The sequence below is a fragment of the Macaca thibetana genome, chromosome 19 (assembly GCF_024542745.1).
Source record: "Macaca thibetana thibetana isolate TM-01 chromosome 19, ASM2454274v1, whole genome shotgun sequence".
Lineage (NCBI taxonomy): Eukaryota > Metazoa > Chordata > Mammalia > Primates > Cercopithecidae > Macaca > Macaca thibetana.
The window spans coordinates 3,314,884-3,339,494 of NC_065596.1; the positions used below are offsets into that span (position 1 = coordinate 3,314,884).

Below are 24,611 nucleotides of genomic sequence, written 5' to 3' on the forward strand. Positions count from 1 at the left end.
TTTTAAAAGTCAAAGAAGCAGTTTGTGACCTTCAAGTAGTTGGTAAACCTAATATGTGACCTGTATAATTTTGATCAAATGTTTATATTTTGAAGACATTTTATCTTTCCAATAATCTTTAAAACTGTTTAATTCCCAAAAGATTACTTGTCACATCTACTAAAAGGCATTACAGTTTTTACTTTTCTGACAAAATATTTGATTTAAGCTCTTATTGTTTTTAAACCAATTAATCAGAGCTCTTTTATATCACACACACAACACAGAAATATACAGACAAAAGATTCAGTAGTTGTAAGGTTTTTCCTTTGTCAGTTTCTTAATTGAATTACTAGCTTCAGGGTGGATCCCAGGACCAGAAAAACATGTAGTTCTTACAGCCTAAAAAGTAAGGCAGCTGGAAGGCAAAACAGATCCTCCAAAACTAAGGGTTCCATTTTAAAATCAGATCCATTTTTAAATGGATCCAAAAAACAATCAGTTTATTCCCATGGAAATCTTATTTCTCAGTTGGGTGTGGGGACATCCCCATACTTTTTATGTGGTCAAGGGTATGTTTCTCTGATTCAAATGTGAAGAGCTATTTCCCCATAACTGCTATTAGCCATCCTCAAAAGTATATATCTTACCCAATTATTACATATCAAAATTCTTTCATATGTGAAATAATTTCTGATAACCCCAAAAGTAAAAAAATGTCATATAATGAATGCAACACAGAACAGAACCTCAGATTTTGAGAGAGACTTATCCACTTGCAATTCATGGGGTTTTCTGAGGAGAAAAGAGTGTTTCCCAAACAGGGTCTGTGGTACCTCCTCTGTTTTTCCCAAGGAGTGTTAGGTCAAACACAATAAAATGGAAGATACTCAATCTGTTTGACATTTTACTGAATAATAAAATTATGCAGTGAAAAGGACTTTTGGGGGGTGTACAGTTCTATGAATTCTAACATATCTCTAGGTTTGTGTAACCCACAATATAATCAGGAAGCTCAACAGTTCCAACACTCCCCACAACCCCCTCAGCCATCCCATCTTGCCACGCTCCCCCCACATACAGGCTATTAGAGCTTGAATATCTGTTTTAAATTAAGGCTGACTTTTAAGCATAGTGCTCTTTTAAATTTCTTATTACCAGACTTTAGTCAGGTCAAGCGGCCAATATCTCTGGCTTTTGAACTTTACCAAAAGCAGCCTCACAGGTATTCTGAGAAAGGAAAACTTAACACGGTTCCTAGAGGGGAAGAGAATCAAAAAATGATTAAAGGTCACCGAAGTATCAAACAAGAAAGTACTCATTCCCTAAGCTGGAAATTGAACCCTGAACCTGGGCCACCGTTGTGATGGTGGAGACCAAGAGAAAGTACTGTCACATGGTTACAAGGTCAGTCTTCCAAGGACATGACTGACCAGCTTACTGGGCCATCTTGAACCTTTGAGGTCCTAGGCCAGCATTCTATCCTGAGGTACCCCCTCTTAATTACAGAACAATACAGAAAGACATTTATAGCACAAAGTACAACAGATTTGTTATGTCTTAAGACTAGTATCACAAATGCATTTTCCAATTAAAACTTTACAGAGGAGATAAACAGTGATTTTTGCCATTCATTCAATGAGTTTGCATATATATAGAGAGGCCAAAATTCTGTTTGGTAAGAAATTTGTACCCTTCTGCCAGCATGCCAAGCTTCTGGGTTCCTTTTCCCTGAGTGGTCCTAGTGACATGGCTGGCTGCCCCACAGCACTGGGGGCCAAGCCGCAACACAGAGGAAAATTATCTTCTTTCATTTTGGCCAGAGCAAAATATGTGTGACAAAACACATATTTTTTGATATTGATTGCCTCTCTACTTGGCAATCAATATCAAACTGACAAGCCTCAAACTTGCCCCTAGTTGGGCCCTATTATCATTAATTCAACCTCCAATCAGGAGTTTCAACTTGTGGCCTCTGGGCAAGACGGTCACCCTGAGTAATGGAAAAGATAATAAAGGGAAAGGAGAGAAAAAAGCATTGCCTGTGGCGGGGTAGGGAAGGCAAAGAGCTCAGGGAGGCCGGAGAAAGACCCACCAACTGCAGCGACAATGAAAAGCTCAGGTGGCTGCTTGTCGGTAGGAAAAGGATCTTTCCAGCAGTCCCGTCAGCTCTCAAATTCTCCCTTTTGGAGAGGAAAAAGCTCCCCATGTTCCGTGGTCCTGGAGATGCCTCATTCTGTCACTCATATCTACCAGCAAAGAGTGCAAGACAGCTTAATCAAGAAAGAATAGCAATTAACATCCCATAGTACCAAACCAGTTCTTAGCTGAGAGGGACTTTACTGAGAGGGATGTCTAACCTTCTAAATCTTAACAAGGACTATAACCTTCCTAAGCTGGGCCTCGAATCCAAGTTCAGTCAATCATCCTTGCCTTTTATTAAGAGGAGCCTTTAACCCACTCTGCTTTAGGAGAGACTATAATTCCCCTAAGTTGGGCCCCTAACCCAATCCCATGCTTTACCCAGGTATATGCACCCTACTCACTCAGTGTCAGCCGTTAGTGGGCACAGATGGTTTTCCTTTGGGTCAGAGGTCTCTTCAATATAGTCCCTTTGTGGTTGCCAGAAAAATGTTACTGGAAAGAAGTCCTGACCCATACCCCAAGAGAGGGTTCCTGGATCTTAAGAAAGAATTCAGGGTGAGTCTATAGAGTAAAGTGAAAGCAAATTTATTTATTTATTTATTTTTTGAGACGGAGTTTCGCTCTTGTTGCCCAGGCCGGAGTGCAATGGCGCAATCTCGGCTCACTGCAACCTCTGCCTCCCGAGTTCAAGTGATTCTCCTGCCTCAGCCTCCCTAGTAGCTGGGATTACAGGCATGGGCCACCATGCCCAGCTAATTTTGTATTTTTAGTAGAGACCGGGTTTCTCCATGTTGGTCAGGCTGGTCTCAAACTCCCGACCTTAGGTGATCCACCTGTCTCGGCCTCCCAAAGTGCTGGGATTACAGGAGTGAGCCACTGCACCCGGCCTGTAAATTTATTAAGAAAGTGAAGAAATAAGAGAATGGCTTTCTCCATAGGCTGGTTGCCCATTTTTATGGTTATTTCTTAGTTTTATGGTAAGCAAGGGGTGGAATATTTATGCCTCTCCTGTTTAGACCATTATGTTGTAACTTCCTGATGTTGCCATGGCATTTGTAAACTGTTGTGGCACTGGTGGGAGTGTAGCGGTGAGGATGACCAGAGGACACTCTCGTCAACATCTTGGTTTTGGTAACTTTTATCCCACTTCTTTACTGCAAGCTGTTTTATCAGCTAGCTGTTTATGACCTATATCTTGTGCTGACCTCATATCTCATCTTGTGACTTAGAATGCCTAACCATCTGGGAATGCAGCCCAGTGGGTCGCAGCCATATTTTACTCAGCCCCTATTCAAAATCGAGTTGCTCTAGTTCAATATATCATTGACAGAGTCTGTGTCTGGCTATGTGATAAAAAAGAAAAGAGAGCACCATGTAATATATAATGGAAGAGTGTTTCTTTCCATAAGCTGTTCCTGGAGAACACAAAGGATGAAAAATTTTATTAATCACAGCTATTTACCAGGGTTATCGATATGTTTCATCTTTCCCCACCTCTTCTTTTTGTTCCATACATTTCTTCTGTTTGATTTTTCCTGAGTTGTATCTTTTATAATCGGTAAACATAACTCCAGTGTTTTGCTGAGTTCTGTGAGTAGCTCCATCAAATTATTGAACTTGAGGAAGGTCGCAGGAGTCCTCAGTTTTTAAACAGTAGCTCAGAAGTGTAGATGGGCCTATGGGGTTTGTGACTGGCAACTGCAATGAGGGCAATGTTATGAGACTAAGCCCTGAATCAGGGTCTTTGCTGACTCTGCATGGTGTCAGAATTCAAATGTTAGGCATTGAATTGGTGCTAGAGAATTGCTTGGTGTTCAGCAAACTCTACAGATTTGGTGCTAGTAGAAAGATATCACGGAGACCTGGCCTGGAATGGAACTCTTGGTGTCTTGCAATGGGAGGCTCTGTTCTCTGTGTAAAGGAAGACAGAGCCTTTCATTGTCGTGTGATTCCAGGTCTCCTCCTAGGGTAAGAGAGGATGAAAACTTAGAGGAAAGGAACTCTGATGACAGACCCCCTTTTCCCACAGCTGTCACCAAAGGATTCTGACCCACTCACAGACATACCCACTAGACATTGACATGTCCACATCCCTCCCAGGACTAGTCATTACCCTTGGGAATTTCACCACAGCATTGTGGATCCTAGTATTTCTTGCCTAAAACCCACGAAAGTGTCTACAAGTCTCCTGGCATATCCCAACCCCCAGACAGTGAATCTGCAGCAGCAACCTGTTTTCACCACCTACCTAGGTGGAGACCACCTGTTCATAATCTCATTTGCCTGCATGGACCCAGAAGTAAATCAGAGTACAGCCCCACCTGGGCCACTATCTGCAGAACAAACAATCCAGTTACATTGCATTCTTCCCCACCCATGGGTTTTCTTTTTCTACATGTGTATGTGTGCAGGGTTGTTTATGGGTAAAATTGTGTCATGGGGGTTTGGTGTAGGTGATTTTGTCACTGAGGTACTAAGCATAGCAGCAAAGAGTTATTTTTTTCTGATCCTCTTTGTCTTTTCATCCTCCATTCTCAACTAGGCCCCTGTGACTGTGTGTCTCCTTTGTGTCCATGTGTTCTTGTTATTTAGTTCTTACTTATAAATGATAACATGGATTTGGTTTTGTGTTTCTGCATTAGTTTTCTAAGGCTAATGGTCTCCAGCGCCATCCCTGTTGCTGCAGAGATCTTAATCTTGGTGTTGTTTTATGGCCACATAATCTTCCATGATGTTTGTGTACCATATTTTGTTTTTATTCTTTATTTTTTTTGAAGACAGTGTCTCACTGTGTCACATAGGCTGAAGTGCAGTGGTGCAGTCGTGGCTCACTTCAGCCTCAACCTCCAAGGCTCAAGGGGTCCTCCTACCTCAGCCCATTAAGTAACTGGGACTACAGGCACACACTACCACGTCTGACTAATTTTTTTCATATTTTGTAGAGATGAGGTTTTGCCATGCTGCCCAGGCTCGTCTTGAACTCTTGAGCTAAGGTAATCCACCTGCCTCAGCCTCCCAAAGTGCTGGGATTATAAGAATGAGCTTTGTTGTCTGACCATACCATATTTTTTCCAATCTAGGCTACCATTGATAGGCATTGAGGTTTATTCCATGTCTTTGTTATTGTGAACAGTGCTGAAATGAACATGCATGTGCATGTGACTTTATAGTAGAATAATTTATATTTCTTTGAATATACACCCAATTAAGAGGTTGCTGGGTCCAATGGTAATTCTGTTTTTAGTTCTGTGAGGAATCGCCACACTGCTTTTCACAATGGTTGAACTAATTTACACTCCCACCAGCAGTGTATAAGCATTCCCTTTTGTCTGCAACCTTGCCAGTATCTGTTAGTGACTATTTTTTTCTTTTGAGACAGAGTCTCACTCTGTGACCCAGGCTGGAGTTCAGTGGCATGATCTTGACTCACTGCAACCTCTGCCTCATGGGTTCAAGCAATTCTCATGCCTCAGCCTCTTGAGCAGCTGGAACTACAGACATGCACCACCACACCCTGCTAATTCTTGTATTTTCAGTAGAGATGAAGTTTTCCTATATTGGCCAGGCTGGTCTGGAACTCCTGACCTCAAGTGATCCACCTGCCTTGGACTCCCAAAGTGCTAGAATTACAGGCATGTGACACCACACCCAGCTAATTTTTGTATTTTTAGTAGAGGCAGGGTTTCACCACTTTGGCCAGGCTGGTATCGACCTTCTTACCTCAAGTGATTCACCTGCCTCAGCCTCCCAAAATGCTGGGATTACAGATGTGAGCCACTGCTCCCAGCTTATTCCAGCACCATTTATTAAATAGGAAATTCTTCCCACATTCCTCTTGTCAGCTTTGTCAAAGATCAGATAGTTGGAGGTGTGTGGCATTATTTCTGGGCTCTCTATTCTGTTGCATTTTTGTATGCATCTCTTTTTGTATCAGTATTATGCTGCTTTGATTACTGTAGCCCTTTAATGTAGTTTGAAGAGGGGTAATGTAATGCTTCCAGCTTTGTTCTTTTTGCTTAAAATTGCCTTGGCTATTCAGGCTCATTTTAGTTCCATATAAATTTTAAAATAGTTAATTTTTAGTTCTGTTTATAATGTTTTTGGTAGTTTGTTAGGAATAGCATTAAGTCAGTAAATTTCTTTGGGTAGTTTTGACATTTTAATGATATTAGTCTTTTCTATCCATGAGCATAAAATGGTTTTTCATTTGTTTGTGTCATCTCTCCTTTCTTTTTTTTTTTTTTTTTTTTTTTTTTTTGAGACGGAGTCTGGCTCTGTCGCCCAGGCTGGAGTGCAGTGGCGTGATCTCGGCTCACTGCAAGCTCCGCCTCCCGGGTTCACGCCATTCTCCTGCCTCAGCCTCCCGAGTAGCTGGGACTACAGGCGCCCACAACCGCCCCCGGCTAATTTTTTGTATTTTTAGTAGAGACGGGGTTTCACCGTGGTCTCGATCTCCTGACCTTGTGATCCGCCCGCCTCGGCCTCCCAAAGTGCTGCATCTCTCCTTTCTTTAAGCAGTGGTTGGTCATCTTGTCATAGAGATCTTTCACATTCCTAGTTAGCTGTATTCCTAGATATTTATGTGTGTGTATGTGGCAATTGTGAATGGCATTATGTTTTTTATTTGACTTTTGGCTTGGATGTTGATGTACAGGGATGCTACTGATTTAGTATCCTGAAACTTCGCTGAAGTTGCTTATCAGTTTAGAGAGGTTTTCTGCTGAGACTGTACCAATTCTATGTCGAATAGGAGTTTTGAGGGAAGGCATCCTTGTCTTGTGCCAGTTTTCAAGGAGGAATGCTTCCCACTTGTGTCCATTTAGTATGCTGGCTGTAAGTTTGTCAAAGATGACTCATTATTTTGAAGTATGTGCCTTCAGTGCCTAGCTTGTTGAGGGTTTTAAACATGAAGGATAGTAAATTATATTGAAAACTTTCTAGAATCTATTGAAATAATCCTGTGGTTTTTGTCTTTTGTTTTGGTTTATGTGATGAGTAACATTTTTTTACTCTTTTTAAAAATTTCTTCTAAAAAAGCAGGGGGATACACGTGCAGAATATGCAGGTTTGTTACATAGGTATATGTGCCATGGTGGTTTGGTGCGCCTATTCACCCATCCTCTAAATTCTGTCTCCTCACCATTCACCCCTCAACAGGTCCTCGTGGGTGTAGTTTCACTCTTGTGTCCATGTGTTCTTATTTTTCAGCTCCCACTTATGAATGAGAGCATGCAATGTTTGGTTTTCTGTTCCTGTGTTAGTTTGCTGAGGATGCTGGCTTTTAGCTTCATTCATGTTCCTGCAGAGGACATGATCTCATTCCTTTTGATGGCTGCATAGTATTCCATGGCATATATGTACCACATTTTCTTTATCCACTGTATCATTGATGGGCATTTGGGTTGGTTCCATGTCTTTGTTATTGTAACTAGTGCTGCGGTAAACATGCGCGTGCATGTGTCTTTATAGTAGAATGGTTTATATTCCTTTGGGTATATACACAGTAATGGGATTGCTGGATCAAATGGTATTTCTGGTCTAGATCCTTGAGGAATGACCATACTGTCTTCCACAATGGTTAATTTGCCTTCCCACCAACAGTGTAAAAGTGTTCTATTTCTCCACAGCCTCACCAGCATCTGCTTCTCGACTTTTTATTATTTACCATTCTGACTGGTGTGAGATGTATCTCATTGTGGTTTTGATTTGCATTTCCCTGATGATCAGTGATGTTGAGATTTTTTTTTTTCTTTCTTTCTTTCTTTCTTTTTTTTTTTTTTTCTGAGTTGGAGTTTCGCTCTTATTGCCCAGGCTGGAGTGCAATAGTGTGATCTTGGCTCACTGCAACCTCCACCTCATGGGTTCAAGTGAATCTCCTGCCTCAGCCTCCCGAGTAGCTGGGATTACAGGCATGCGCCACCACACCTGGCTAATTTTGTATTTTTAGTAGAGACAGGTTTCTCCATGTTGGCCAAACTGGTCTCGAACTCCTGACCTCAGGTGATCCAGCCGCCTCAGCTTACCAAAGTGCTGAGATTACAGGCATTAGCCACCATGCCCAGCTGAGTGTTTTTTCATATATTTGTTGGCCACATAAACATCTTCTTTTGAGAAGTGTCTTTTCATGTTTTGCCCACTTTGTGATGGGGTTATTTTTTCTTTTAAATTTGTATAAGTTCTTTTCTGGATATTAGACTTTGTCAGATGGGTAGATTGCAAAAAATTTCTCCTGTTCTCTCGGTTGCCTATTCACTCTGATGATAGTTTCTTTTGCTGTGCAGAAGCTCTTTAGTTTAATTAGATCCCGTTTGTCAAATTTTGGCTTTTGTTGCAATTGCTTTTGGTGTTTTTCTCATGAAGTCTTTCCTGTGCTTTTGTCCTGAATGGTATTGCCTAGGTTTTCATTTAGGGTTTTTATGGTTAAACATTTAAGTGTTTAACCCATCTTCAGTTAATTTTTGTGTAAGTTAACTTTTGTATAATTTTGTAAGGAAGGGGTCCAGTTTCAGTTTTCTGCATATGGCTAGCCAGTTTCCCCAGCACCATTTACTTAATAGAAGATCCTTTCCCCATTGCTTTTGTCAGGTTTGTCAAAGGTCAGATGGTTGTAAATGTGTGGTGTTAATTTCTGAGGTCTCTGTTCTGTTCCATTGGTTTTTAACATGAAGGGATGCTGAATTTTATCAAAGGTTTTTTTCTATTGAGATAATTATGTTTGGTTTTTTAAAATTAAAAGTTTATTAGCTTTTAATATAAGAATGAGAAATAAAAACCACATAAATTGTAACATTCTTTTTAAAATAAAATGGCTATTAATACTTGAATCTCCAAGCTCTGAACTCCATAAACAATGTTTTGTTTTTTTTTTTGAGGTGGTAGATTGTAATATTTTTATATCATTATTTAACATGTATTTATATGTCCTTTAAAAATGATGGAAATTGCAGCACAATATGATGTGAAGCATTGCTATAGTGGAGGAAGTATTCCTGGCCCAGAAATGCTTTGTTTATGAGTAAGGTTCCTAGGATTAGATTTGAGAAAGTAGGAGAAATAGATTTCACATAGTTGAGAACACTAATCTCCTTTTAGTTTTTCAAATTTAGATGACATTATCAGTCTCCTAAAATTATTTTTTCCTTTCCTTTTAAAGCCTGAAATAAGTGTTCCTAAGGGTTAGGTGAGTTATTTCTTAAATAGCAGGATTTAATGGGACACCTACAGCTTGGTAGCATGTAGGATGATAAAACAGCTGTTCATATCACCTTCTATCATTAGGGTCCAATTATTTTTATTACATGTTAATTAACACTGCTCTTCAAAATCTTCCTTTACATTAAAGAAACTTCGGTGATCAATGCATATAGAGCACAGCTCTACAAGTAACTCCTTTTAAAAAGAGAAGGGCATTTTATGGAGATACAAGATATTCCAAATGTTTAATGTAATTGTAAGCTTTGATACTTGTAGAAGTATAAATGCTACAAACTTTCACAAAACCTTGCCTGAATGTTTTTCTTTTCCTTCTTTTGAAAGGGGATCTGGATGTCACCCAGGCTGGAGTGCAGTGGCATGATCATGGCCCACTGCAGCCTTGACCCCTGAGGCCCAAGTGATCCTCCCACCTCAGTCTCCTGAGTAGCTGGGACTACAGACACATGCCACCATATCCACCTAATTATTTTTATTTCTTCTTCTTATTATTATTTTACAGACAGGGTTTCACTGTGTTGAGTAGACTGGTCTTGAACTGCTGCGCTCAAGTAATCCTCCCACCTCAGCCTCCCAAAGTACCGAGATAATAGGCATGAATCACTATGCCCACCGCATTTCTTTTGCATTTAATTTTGCATTTTTCTAAGAGATGGGGTCCCGATATGTTGTCCAGGTTGAAGTGCAGTAGCTATTTCTATAGACACCATCACGGTACACTGCAGCCTCCAATACCTGACCCCAAGCAATCCTCCAGCCCCAGCCCCCAAGTAGCTGGAACCTCAGGCATGCACCACCACACCCAGGTTCATTTTGAGAATTTTGAGTATAAAGCTTTTAATTTTTTGCTTCAGTCAATGTCTGCCATCTTCAGGAGTGACTGAAACAAAAAATCAAATGCCTAACATTCAGGAGACAAATGCCAGGTGCACCTGTAGTCTCAGCCACTTGTGTGGCCAAGGCTAGAAGATGGCCCAAAGCCAGGAAGTTCTAGGCTGCAGTGCACCATGACTGCACCCGTGAACAGCCACTGCACTCCAGCCTGGACGACATAGCAAGACTCCCATCTCCTAAAGAAAAAAAACAAAACTCTCAAATGATGTTTTTCAAAGGTTTATAGCATTTATACTCATGCTGCAGTGCCTTGGAGGGCCCAAACTATATTAAAGCTTAAAAGTGCTATACTTTTTCTTCACTGTCACTGAACCACCATGTTGGTTGGCATTATGAAAATATATTTTAATACATTTATTTAACAAGATAAAAATTATCAGAAAATGAGAAGCACCATTTATAGTTCACAAGAAATGCAACATGGACTCCAATAGAATTAGATATTAATAACCAATACTTCCTCTGTTTATGACCCCAAACATGCTAAAATGCTAAAGTAATGCTTGCAAAGAATATGAATGACAAATGTTATCCATCAGCTTTTTGGTATAAAATGATTGCCAATGACTAGCAGCTTCAAGGGTAACAGTAGGGAGGAAGAACCCTTGAATCCCTAACGATGCTGCAGTCAGCTCCTAAGTGGCTTTAGTTAGAGTCCCTTGTTTTAATGGTAATACTGCATTGATTCTAAAGGCATAGGCAGCAAAATGCGCAGGGGGAGAAAAACTGGAAGAAACATAAAAGTTATATGGTTAGTGTCTTTAAAGTCTAAAAATTTAAACTATTGTTTTAAAAAACCTAACATAGTTCACAGTTATCGGCCCACACCATAAGCAAATATCTGTGTGTGGGATGGGAGCCTTCATTTTGGAGTGGTTTTTGTAACTCTGTTTACATTAAAAATGACAGAAGAGTGTTTTGTTGCATTGACAAGGTCCCATTCTTTTCTATGGAGTATGATCCTTGTTGTCCATGAGTCTCTTGAATTTGAGCTCTTTCCTTTTGATGAAAACACTAATTTTGCTGGGTTTTGAGCAGGAAAGGTGGTATTTGTCCAATGTTTGTAGATGGACAAATATCATCTACAAATGATAGATGAAGGTCGCATGACATTATAACCCCTCATTTCTCCCATTAAGAGAGGATGGCTTGCCGGGCGCGGTGGCTCAAGCCTGTAATCCCAGCACTTTGGGAGGCCGAGACAGGTGGATCACGAGGTCAGGAGATCGAGACCATCCTGGCTAACACAGTGAAACCCCGTCTCTACTAAAAATGCAAAAAAAACTAGCCGGGCGAGGTGGCGGCGCCTGTAGTCCCAGCTACTCGGGAGGCTGAGGCAGGAGAATGGCCTGAACCCGGGAGGCGGAGGTTGCAGTGAGCTGAGATACGGCCACTGCATTCCAGCCTGGGCGACAGAGCGAGACTCCGTCTCAAAAAAAAAAAAAAAAAAAAAAAAGAGGATGGCTTTAGAGTGCTGAATACCAATGAAGTTATCAGTGCTGAAAGACCTTCGTGTACCTGCTCCACACCAGTCTTTGTCTTCACATAATCTAGAAATAGCCTCTAGGTTCCGTGCTCTTTCTTTGCTAAGAGGAGAAAATAGAAAATTCAGGTTGTTGTCATCTGCGTAGGAGAGAAGGTCAAAGTAGTGTTTTGCACAAACCTAGCAGGAGCATTAATATTAAACTGAAGAAGCTCCGAAAAATGCCTTTCCATTTCATTCATGTCCTCAACTGTCATGTCCTTGAGGATCTGGCAGTAGTCCACAGTCCATACAGCCTGATCATCCGAAACCTTGGAGGCAAGAAGAATGGCTCCCAGAACAATCCTTTGCCAGTTAGTGGGACAAATGTTGATTTCAGCATAAGTTAAAAACTTTTTTCAGTAAACCAAAGTTACTGTTGTACATTCAGCTGTTAGCTGCGCAGCACTAAAAAGAGTACGAACAAATCTGTAAATAAACTTGTGCTCAGGATCATGCTTAAAGTATTCCTGTGGAACTTTTTCTCGTGTAAGTGGATGTGATCTCTCATCAGAAATATCCAGGGATCTATTTGCATCTCTGTTCTTTATGTGGTAATATATTTCTGAGGTCACACATTTTACTGTGGTTCTAAGATTAGGCTGGTTGACTGTTCTGTCATCTAGAAATATTGTTGAGCATGAGCTATACTTTTTAGTAAGCTGTCCTGGAGATACATGATTTAAGTGGTTTCTTTTCCTCTTTTCTCGCACATCGGTTTGAGATTTGCTCAGGAAAATTGTGCTTGCCCTTGGATGGTCAGAAGGGTTTGACTCCAAGGCTAAATCTTCGGGCATCTCGCGGTTGCTGACGTGCTGCAGGTGGTGGCCCTGGCCCGCTCCTAAATCCAACTTGGCAAGCTCCACAGCAGCCGGAGCTACCGCCACCGCATCCCCTCCCCGGATGCCGCCTCATAGACGTCGGATGCGCAGTACACCTCAGACCCTGCGCACTTACCCAGCTTGAGGCTGGTACTGGGGGACACGCAATAGGTCAGCGTGTTTCCCATGGGGCGCCTTCGCTTCTCTCCGCTGCCTCCGGCGCCTTCGCTAGCCCCCCTACTCCGAGGCCCTGCGCAGCACCCCGTCCCCCAACAATGGCGCTGTCGGGGCTGCACCGCGCAAGCAGATGCCTCCTTTCCTCAGTTCGCCCACCCACCCCGCGACCCGCCCCGGGCAGGCCTTGGGCCTCCTCGCACCCTAGCGCCGCTGCCGCGGCCTCCCCAAGCTGACTCCTCTCCAGATAATTATGTGTTTTTGTCTTTTGTTCTCTTTATGTGATGGATTACATTTATTGATTTGCATATGTTGAACCAGCCTTGCATCCCAGGGATGAAGCCAACTTGATAGTGGTGGATACGTTTTTTGATGTGCTGCTGGATTCGGTTCTCCAGTATTTTTTTGAAGTTTTTCACATCAGTGCTCCTCAGGGATATTGGCCTGAAGTTTTGTTTTTTTTGTTTGTTTGTTTGTTTGTTTGTTTTTGGTGTCTCTTAACAGTTTTGGTATCACAATGATGCTGTTTTTATATAATGAGTTGAAAAATAAGTCCCTTTTTCTCAATATTTTGAAATAATATTAGAAGTGGTACCAGCTCTTCTTTGTACATCTGGTAGAATTAATCTGCAAATTTGTCTGGTTCTTTTTTATTTGTGGTTGGCCATTTAAAACCAATTCAATTTTGGCACTTGTTATTGGTCTGTTGAGAGATTCAACTTCTTATTTGTTCAATCTTTGAAAGATGTATTTTCGCTCCAAGGTTATAGTCCTCAAGCTTGACCCAGATGAACTCTCTACTTATGTTCATGTTGCCTCAGTTTTTTCTTTTAGTTAGACATATTATTTAGAATGTGCCAGAGCAGCCTCTATAGGGCAGCTCTCCTTTGATTTACCCTGTTTGCTGTAACACCCAAGGATGCAGAGCCAAGTTGATCCCACCTAGAATCTGCACATAAGGTCTGGCGTCTGCCTGGGATTTACAAGACAGGGCCAGAAGACTTTGAATTGAGAATGTACTGAAAACCAACAGAAGGCATTTTCTATATTGCAAGATGTCAGCGTAGATATCTTAAAGCTCCCATTTGAGAGTGTGGCTCTTTAAGCTTTTCAGATCTTGTTCAGTGACCTGCTACAGTTATGTGAGAGACTCCAGGTGTAAATAGAATCTGATGACAGAATCTGTAAGTGTAAACAAGCATCTTAGTGAGAGATCAAGGCCACAAAGTATCCAGAGCCATGACCACAACTATACCTACCTGTAAAATATGATACTGGCGTAGAGTATTGTTGTTGCTCTTACCCAAAACCTAGCAAATCAGGATAGGTGATCCAGGTTCTAGAGCTCCACCAAGGCAGTTCCATCTTCTATTTAGAATCAGCATGAATTTCTCTCAGCCTGGCTTATCATCGGGCCATCAGCCCAGGGTCACTAAGAACCTTCTCACAATCACCTAGATGTCTTTGAGACATTTGAGGATGTCCAGGGCAGAATTGTGTCAGGCTGACAAGAGTGGTTGATTCTGCTTGTGTCTCAGTGTAAGAGAAATGGGTCATTCTGTGTTTTTTTTTCTTCCCTCATATAAGAGATAACTTTGGTTTGTACCCAGATGAGAGTTTCTCCAGTTTCCTGTTACTTTGGTGAAAGACAAAGAGGAGGTCTGGTGACTCAAAAGATAAACTAATTGCTTCCATTTTGTAAGGTCATTAAAAAAATAGATGAAGCAGTCATGGTCCCTACCATCCGGAAACTTTTGGTCTAGACTAGCAACTGGATACATGGTTGAATTAAACAACATATGGTTGGTACGGTGAATGGATGTGTGCAGAGCAAAATAAAACTTTGGCCTCTTCAGCCGGGCGCTGTGGCTCATGCCTATAATCCCAGCACTTTAGGAGGCTGAGGCGGGTGGATCACCTGAGGTCGGGAGTTCGAGATCAGCCTGAACAACATGGAGAAACCCCATCTCCGCTAAAAAAATTAGCTAGGCATGGTGATGCATGCCTGTAATTCCAGCTACTCGGGAGACTGAGGAGGAGAATCGCTTGAACCCAGGAGGCAGAAGTTGCAGTGAGCCAAGATCGTGCCATTGCACTCCAGCCTAGGCAACAAGAACGAAACTCCATCTCAAAAAACAAAAAACTTGGGCCACTTCTTTTTACATTGTTGTGTCTTCTGAGGTTATCACCTGAAGGGATATTTATGGACTGAAGAGGTGTTATTATTTGTGTATCTTTTACTTTATTGAGAATACATATTTATCTTCTAATAAAATTATTCCAGAAAACTTTAAAAAAGTCATTTAAATTGCTTGATAGTATTGTTATAAAATTGACAGAGCAGTGGCAAAAATAGATAAAAGTTACATAAAGTCTGGGATTTAAGTTTTTCTTAGGTAAGCTTAGGAAAAACAGAACTGGAAATACCCCAGTGGCATAGAGAACAGAATTCTACGTAGGGTCCTTTCCCTGCCCCATTTCTGTTCAGTTTCACCCTTTTTGAAGGCCTTCTTTAGGTCTGGCCCACTCTGGAGTCTTGCCTTTCAGAACTGTTTTATAAAGGTCAGAGTTTTGGCCAGTAAATCCTTCTGCCTTTCTAGAGCGGGTGCTAACAATTTCCTGCAACCCAAAAGCAGATAAATAAGAAAAATAAACTATACATTTTAATATCTTATTTCTTAAAATTTTGTATTAAAACCGGTGCTTACAGAAACATTCCATTTAGCAACGTGTTTTCTATTCCTGCAGTTCCAGTAGTTGCTCCACAAATCACAGACAAGTAAATATAAATAGAAAAAAATTTCTTAAACTCTTTCTATGCCCCACTCCTCTGTCTATATTTAGCTTTATTCTCTACATTTTTTAAAAAAATCAACGACAGAGAAACAAGAGGAAGAAGTAATAATGCTGGGCCCTTTATCTAAATCCTGAGACTTATTGAACACTTAGTATCAACTTCCAATGTGTTATGCCCAGCACAGTGCTCTGTATTATACTCTTGAGCACATAGTACCTGCTTAATAATTATTGCATTACTACATATGTACATGTTGTTTTCCAAATGCAGACTTATTCCAACATTGCTGCCTTCTGTTTCCTCTGTAAACTTTAAAGAGCCAGCAAATAATATAAAACTTCAAGATGAAGTGTAGTTGTCTTCATTTGTACCAGAAGTATTTGTGTTGTGACAAGAGTGCTGAGTGTAAGGGACTCTGTGCTGTGCCTGCTTCTCTAACTAATGCTAATGATGAGCCCAGGGGGAGCAACATCAGCATTGACAGGGGACTTGTTTGAAACACCCATCCATGGACCCTTTCCAAACCTGCAGAATCACATTAGGTAGAGTGGGACCAACATTACCAAGTGATTTTTAAGTTCATTAAAGCTTGAGAGGCAATGCTTAGCTTAGTGGTTATCAGCCCAGGCTTCTCATTAGTATCACATAGCCAATTGGCAGAAACCTCTTGTTTCCTCCCCACAGCTCCTGTTTATTGTTGTGGATGGAAGCATCCATGTTGTTTTAATGAAGGGCCTCATGTGACTCTAAGGTGAGGCCAGAATCAAGTATGAGGGCTTCAAGATACATTCATGAGAGTTAAGTGCCACCTTTGCACTAAAGGGTGGTTACAGGACCTGTTCTGTTTGGGTTTGGTAGGGACAGGACAGTGTGGCCCATATTTTCATTACTGTAGCAGAAATTGCTGGTGTTTGTGGCAGGGGAGGGCACCTGAGGACAGGAAAGGAGAAACATATTTTTACATCCATGGAGCAGCACGTTGTTCTTGAATCTCTTCTGTTATAAAGGAGAGAAATGGGTGAACTTTTTGGTCTTGGTCCTTCTGTCTGTGGGTCTGATGCTAGCAGGTAAGAAGATGGTGCTGACGTGTTTAAGGCAGTTTTCTCAAGATGCAAGTGTTAACTTGTTTAGAGAATTTCATCTGAAAAGGATTCCAAGAGAAGGAGGAGAAAGAGGAATTTTTTTTTTTCCAGCTAAGCATGTCTCAGATCAAGAGATTTGTCCATTCTTCTGGAGTCTCACGCATTTAGTATTTGCAAACCTTTACTTCTCTACTTGTGTTTTTCCTTACTAATGAGTTTAACTACTTTTTAAAATTCTAATGGTAGTCAAAGGTCTATGCAGAATATTTCTTTCCTATGTACTAGAGCCTTCTCTACATTCTCAATATCATAGCTTCTTATATGCCATGCAGAATTCCTGCCATGAATTTATGATCTGCACTATTAAAAATGTTCCCATTATGGCTGTTGAACATGGAAGGATGTGGATACTCAAGATTCCTATTGGGAAAAGCTGGGGTTTACATGGAGGATATGTAATGTTGAGGTTCCATCTGTGTTCTCCATTAGCTCTATGCAGAATAGGATTAAGAAAATACTTATTTAAATATGTGGCATTTATTACCCAGAAAGTTCAGGAAAAAAAACTGAGAGATACCTGCTCTGTAGGGTGCTAAAGAAAGACTACTTAAAATCATTATTGGAGCCGGGCGCGGTGGCTCATGCCTGTAATCCCAGCACTTTGGGAGGCCGAGGCGGGCGGGGCGGATCACAAGGTCAGGAGATCGAGACCATCCTGGCTAACGCAGCGAAACCCCATCTCTACTAAAAATACAAAAAATCAGCCGGGTGTTGTGGCGGGTGCCTGTAGTCCCAGCTACTCGGGAGGCGGAGACAGGAGAATGGTGTGAACCCGGGAGGCGGAGCTTGCAGTGAGCCGAGATCATGCCACTGCACTCCAGCTTAGGGGACAGAGCGAGACTCTGTCTCAAAAAAAAATAATAAATAAATAAATAAATAAATAAATAAATAAATAAAATCATTATTGAGAATTACAGAACATTGGAGATACCTGTATCTTGAACTTTGCATAAAACTGATATTTCTGTATGATTGAATTCAGACTATAATTTACTTTTTGAGGGGCCATATCTAGGCGATGATGCTGTGTTCTTCTATGTGCATCAGCACACCATAAAAGTTTGTCCTAATGTGGTTAATATTAATAATTTACTTGGTTAAAAAGCGCTCCGATATTTCTTTCACTACAGAGTTAACTATTTTTCTTGTCATTATTAGGTATCTTTATGCAGACAATGTGCATAAGCCATCACATTTAATGTGGCAGGTGCCCTTTTTTCTTAGGTTTTCTTTGCATATAGCTGTCTTTGGAAAATGAAGTCTCTTTGTTTACAGGCCAGAAAAATGAGGCAAAACACAGGCTCTTCCAGCTACTGGATGTTTCACAGAATTTTCTTTTGGGACTAAAAACATTGGCGTTACTAGTGAGCTCATTAGAAATTCAGAAACTCCGACTTCATTCCAGATCTTCTGAAAAAAAGTCTGCACAAGATTTCCAGTTTATTGTACACATTAAAATTCAAGAGGTGCCTTCTAACTGAACATCTCTTTTTTGTCTGAAAAATATACACAGCTCATTCTTTATGATGTAAATATTGCACTAAAAATGTATATGTTTGTGTTTATGCTCTTAATTTTATACTTTATTATCTAAAAAGTATCATATATACACTGGTGTTGTGGATCTTATGCCATTCTCTTCTCTCAGAGTTAGAGGATATTTTAGAGAATATTTCTGGGTTAAAAATTACTGCAAATTTTCAGTTATTTCTATTAATCAGAACCAATTCTCTTTACTCTGTTGTTTCATTATAATTAAAATGATAACTTCTGCTCATGGCCACTTGGTAAATATATGTGTGTCTGTGTGCTTATGTTTTTCAGGGGCCATTGACATTTAGGGATGTGGCCATAGAATTCTCTCTGGAGGAGTGGCAATGCCTGGACACTGCTCAGCAGGGTTTGTATAGGAAAGTGATGTTAGAGAACTACAGAAACCTGGTCTTCTTGGGTAAGAATACCTTTAATACACAATTTCTAATATACCCTAAAGATTTCCTTTCTCTTTTTTTGTGGAATGATTTTTGGTAATTTATGCTTTGCATAAATGAGTTTCTGATCCGTTTTTTCAAGAAAATCTTGAGACTTTGTCTGTGTGGAAAAGAATGTCTTCAAGATGTTTCATCTTGACCTGAACTTCCCACGTTCCAAAGCTGATCTGTATCCTTCACTCTAGATCAGTGGTAATTCCAGAAATTTAGTGGCATAAAATATTGTTGCCCATGATTTTAGGCCGGACATGGTGGCTCACTCCTGTAATCTCAGCACTTTGGGAGGCTGAGGCAGGTGGGTCACGAGGTCAAGGAGTTTGAGACCAGCCTGGCCAACAAAGTGAAAATACAAAAATTAGCCGGGCATGGTGGCACGTGCCTGTAGTCCCAACTACTCAGGAAGCTGAGGCAGGAGAGTCGCTTGAACCCAGGAGAACAGGGGTTGTAGTGAGCCAAGATCATGCCACTGCACTCCAGCCTTGGCAACAGAGCGAGACTCCATCTCAAAAATAAATAAATGTGTATGTATATTTGCCCATATTTTAAAATCTATTCGTCACCACCAATTTTTTGATTCATGAGTACTGGATAGTGAAATTAAGGACCTACAAGTTTTAAATATTTTCTAAATATTTAGAAATTTCTCTCATTAATTAGTATTTTGGGATTATTCTAGAATATTCTATCACCTCCTCTTTACTAAGCATACGACTAGGATGCTAATTGGAGAATATGAGAAAGATTCATGTTATTTATTTCTAATAAAGCAGGTATTGCTGTCACTAAGCCAGACCTGATCACCTGTCTGGAGCAACGAAAGGAGCCCTGGAATATAAAGAGACATGAGATGGTAGCCAAACCCTCAGGTAGGTGAGAGTGAACACAACAGATGACACAGATGAGAGGTCCAAAGGTCAAAGAGAAAACCGATCATTAAAATGTGATTTGGGAAGCTGTGTTCCAAAGGAAATAGTTTCTACAGAGTCTCGCTGTGTAGCCCAGGCTGGAGTGCAGTGGCCGGATCTCAGCTCAATGCAAGCTCTGCCTCCCGGGTTCACGCCATTCTCCTGCCTCAGCCTCCCGAGTAGCTGGGACTACAGGCACCCGCCACCTCGCCCGGCTAGTTTTTTGTATTTTTTAGTGGAGACGGGGTTTCACCATGTTAGCCCATGTTGGGATGGTCTCGATCTCCTGACCTCGTGATCCGCCCGTCTCGGCCTCCCAAAGTGCTGGGATTACAGGCTTGAGCCACCGCGCCCGGCCGCAATGAGAATTTTTTAACAACATTGCATTAAATCTGTAGATTACTTTGAGAAGTATGGACGTTTTCAAAATATTGATGATTTCTACCTTTGAACAGGAGCATGCTCAAGAGTGTGTCGTTTAATTTCCATGTATTTGTAAATTTTTAATCTTTTTCTATTATTGTTTTGTACTCTCATTCCATTTTGTTCATATAATATAATCCACACAATTTCAGTCTTAACAAATGTGTTAAGACTTCTTTTTTGGCCTACCATGTGGTCTATTAAGCAGAATGTTCTATGAGCAATTAAGAAGCATGTGTATCCTGATATTGTTGAGGAGACTTCTCTATACCTCTGTTAGAAATAATAGTTTTATACTGCCTTCAAGTCCTCTCTTCACTTACAAATATTCTGTTTTGTTTTATTTTTATTATGGAAAGTAAGTTATTGAAATGTTCTACTATAATATTGCTTTCTAGGTGATTCTTCCATTCTGTCAATATTTGCTTTATGTATTTGGAACCTTAATGTGAGATACACACACACACACACACACACACTTGAGTTACGTTATCAGTAAATGAATTATTGTTTAATGTCCTTCTTTGTCTCTTTGCAGTTTTGATTTGTAGTACATTTTATAAATATGAAAGTTTTTCACTTAAGATGTACCTTATGTAATATTATTTTAACCTCTTCTCTCATTTGGTTAATATTTTTATGCAATATCTATATCCATCTTGCCACTTTGTTTTTTTTTTTAATCAATAGATCTCAGCTTACTCTCATAGAAAGGCAAGTTGGATATCGGTTTTTAAAATATTTAAATAAATCTCTATTGAGAGTATGTCTGTTGATTGAAAAGTTAAAGATATATATTTAAATAATCTTCTGAAGCAGAAAGACATAGTAATGTTATTTTATTCATTGCTTTATTTGATTCTTTTTTTTTTTTTTTGAGACGGAGTCTCGCTCTGTCGCCCAGGCTGGAGTGCAGTGGCGCGATCTCGGCTCACTGCAAGCTCCGCCTCCTGGGTTTACGCCATTCTCCTGCCTCAGCCTCCTGAGTAGCTGGGACTACAGGCGCCCGCCACCGCGCCCGGCTAATTTTTTGTATTTTTAGTAGAGACGGGGTTTCACCGTGGTCTCGATCTCCTGACCTTGTGATCCGCCCGCCTCGGCCTCCCAAAGTGCTGGGATTACAGGCGTGAGCCACCGCGCCCGGCCGCTTTATTTGATTCTTATATCTTGGTCACTCATTTTCTCTCTGTCTTTGTGTCTTTTTATTTTTATATTGATATGCTTTTACTTCTTTCTTATTTTGTTTCATTTATCTATATGCATATGTTCTTCTTGGGACCTTGGGGATTATATAAACCTCCAAAAGATACAACAGTATATTTCGATCTGGTAAAAAGGAACTTCAGTTGCATGCACAATTTTTTTCTCATTACATCTCCCCTCAAATTTGTCATTGATTTTGCTAATTGTATCTTTTTATGTGGTGTACTTATTAACAGATGTTTATAATGATTTCTGTGATTTTCTCTTTCAAATTTTAGGGAATAATTAAAAATGTTTTCTGCACCATTATGATAATGCTAAGAAATTCCATTTTGGTGTATGTGCATATACTTAGAAGTAAAAGTATATATGTGCATATAATCTTTCCAGAAAATAATGTAATTTTTTGTTATTGTGGGGTTTTTTGTGTTTGTTTTGTTTTTATTTCATTTTTTCTTTTATTATTATATTTTTAAGTTCTAAGGTACATATGCACAATGTGCAGGTTTGTTACATATGTATACATGTGCCTTGTTAGTGTGCTGCACCCATTAACTCATCATTTATATTAGGTATTTCTACTAACGCTATCCCTCCCCACTCCCAAAAGTAATGTATTTTTATTTGACTATGTGTTGTTTTTGTTCAATCATGTTATTTTCAATAGAAGCAACTGCTTTCAATACTTTTTATATGTAAGGTTTATGGAGTTCCAATATACTTTTCAGAATTTTGTTATTTTTGAAAGTTTTTTCTTTTTATTTGGCAGGACAGATTTGCTGATGGTATTATGCTTACTTGATCACTGTATTTTTCAAGAGTTTGACTTTATCACACACTTCCCTTCTGGCCTGCAAAATTTTTGTTGACAATTCACTGGCTGTCTCATAAGACTGCTTGCAAATGACGCATCACTTTTGTCTTGCAGCTCCCAAGATTCTCTTCTGGTCTGTGACTTTTGAAATTGTGCTTATATGTGTGTTTGTTATAAATATCTTTGTGTGTTTCCTAGTTTGTTTGTTGAGCTTCTTCATTTGTACATCATTGTTTCTTTCGAGATTTTTCAGCTATTCTTTTTTATATTTATTACCTCCACAATTTCTGTTTTTTTGATATTCTAAATATTTATGTTCTTCATTTTTCTGATTTTCTATAGTTCTCTGTCTTCCTATTTCACTTATTGAGTATTATTCAATTTATTTTCAATTTTTAAAATCAATGCATATACTTTTTTTATGGTTTCTTTTTGAAAATTATATTTTTATGGAACCATATTGCCTTATTTTGTATACATTGTAATCTTTGATTGAAATTTGGAAATTAAAAAAGGCTACCTGTTACAATCTTCATAATGTAGCTTTGTCCTGGCATGGTCTGAACAATTGTCTTGGTTAGAGATTCTGGGAGTCTCTCAAACATGTTCTTAGAATGTGTCTTGTCTGAAATTTTGTCTTATTTTTTAGTTAAAGGAGTTTATTCATGTTTCTTCTTAATAGTAATCACGTGCTATGCCTGTTTTCTCTCTGTGGTACAGCAGTCTCTCTGTTGCTGAAACATTTACCTTTGGTCTCAGCAAACTTAAACTGTCACTCCAAAGCATACCACCATTTCTTTCAGCACTATATTTCGTGAGAGATACACACCAGTGTCCGGAAAGGCTCCTAGAAGCAAGTAATAAAGATAAATGTGCCAGTGTTTTACTTGTCATTAAAAAGTTGGCAATTTGCTTCTAAAGACACTATGTTATATTGGGGAGCAGGAAGAGCTGTGTTGGGTAAATGTAACAGATTTTGACTTCTAAGTGGCTCTTTGCATTGTTCTCACCAGGGCACTTCACACACTTAACTCATTTATAAATTTTTTTCAGATGTAATTTGGTTGGTATGTTTTTTTGTTGGTTTTTTTTTTTTTTTTTACATTTATATGTCTATAAAGGAATGAGGGCCTTTGGTATTTTCCTATGCCATCTTATTTATATAGTTTGTATAGTATTATAGGTTAGACTTGTAAACTGTATTTATCTGTGTCTAGTAGGTAATTTGTTATTTTTATCTCTTTCAGTTATATGTTCTCATTTTGCCCAAGACCTTTGGCCAGAGCGGGACATTAAAGATTCTTTTCAAGAATCGATACTGAAAAAATATAGAAATTATGAACATGACAATTTACAGTTACAAAAAGGCTGTAAAAGTGTGGATGAGTGTGAGGTGCACAAAGAAGATAACAAATTAAACCAGTGTTTGATAACTACCCAGAGAAACATATTTCAATGTGACCCATATGCAGAAGTCTTTCATACATTTTCAAATTCAAACAGACATAAGACAAGACAACCTGGAAAGAAACCTTTCAAATGTAAAAAATGTGAGAAATCATTTTGCATGCTCTTACACCTAAGTCAACATAAAAGATTTCATATTACAGAGAATTCCTACCAATGTAAAGATTGTGGCAAAGCCTTCAACTGGTTCTCAACCCTTACTACACACAGGAGAATTCATACCGGAGAGAAACCCTACAAATGTGAAGAATGTGGGAAAGCATTTAACCGGTCCTCACACCTTACTACACATAAGATAATTCATACTGGAGAGAAACCATACAGATGTGAAGAATGTGGCAAAGCCTTTAACCGGTCTTCACACCTCACTACACATAAAAGAATTCATACTGGAGTGAAACCCTACAAATGTACAGAATGTGGCAAAGCTTTTAACCGGTCCTCACACCTTACTACACACAGGATAATTCATACTGGAGAGAAACCCTACAAATGTGAAGAATGTGGCAAAGCTTTTAACCAATCCTCAACCCTAACTACACATAAGATAACTCATGCTGGAGAGAAACCCTACAAATGTGAAGAATGTGGCAAAGCTTTTTACCGATTCTCATACCTTACTACACATAAGATAAGTCATACTGGAGAGAAATTCTACAAATGTGAAGAATGTGGCAAAGGCTTTAACTGGTCCTCAGCCCTCACTAAACATAAGAGAATTCATACTGGAGAGAAACCCTATAAATGTGAAGAATGTGGCAAAGCCTTTAATGAGTCCTCAAACCTTACTACGCATAAGATGATTCATACTGGAGAGAAACCCTACAAATGTGAAGAATGTGGCAAAGCTTTTAACCGGTCCTCACAACTAACTGTACATAAGATGATTCACACTGGAGAGAAACCTTACAAATGTGAAGAATGTGGCAAAGCCTTTAACCGGTGCTCACAACTAACTGCACATAAGATGATTCATACTGGAGAGAAGCCCTACAAATGTGAGGAATGTGGCAAAGCTTTTAACCGATCCTCAAACCTTAGTAAACATAAGATAACTCATACTGGAGAGAGATCTTACAGATGGGAAGAATGTGGTAAAGCCTTTAACCAGTCCCTGAGCCT

At 39.7% G+C, this 24,611-nt stretch overlaps 1 protein-coding gene and 1 pseudogene across 1 annotated transcript in view; one reads left to right on the forward strand and one right to left on the reverse strand.

Annotated features, from left to right (window-relative positions):
- Positions 1-24,611, forward strand: part of LOC126942269 (zinc finger protein 100-like) — a 118,778-nt gene that overhangs the window by 89,145 nt on the left and 5,022 nt on the right. The window contains 3 exon segments of the mRNA XM_050769661.1: positions 18,511-18,637; positions 19,445-19,543; positions 23,270-24,611. Coding sequence (XP_050625618.1) covers positions 18,511-18,637; positions 19,445-19,543; positions 23,270-24,611 — 1,568 coding nt within the window.
- LOC126943286 (cyclin-Y-like protein 1) lies at positions 11,690-12,761 on the reverse strand (annotated as a pseudogene).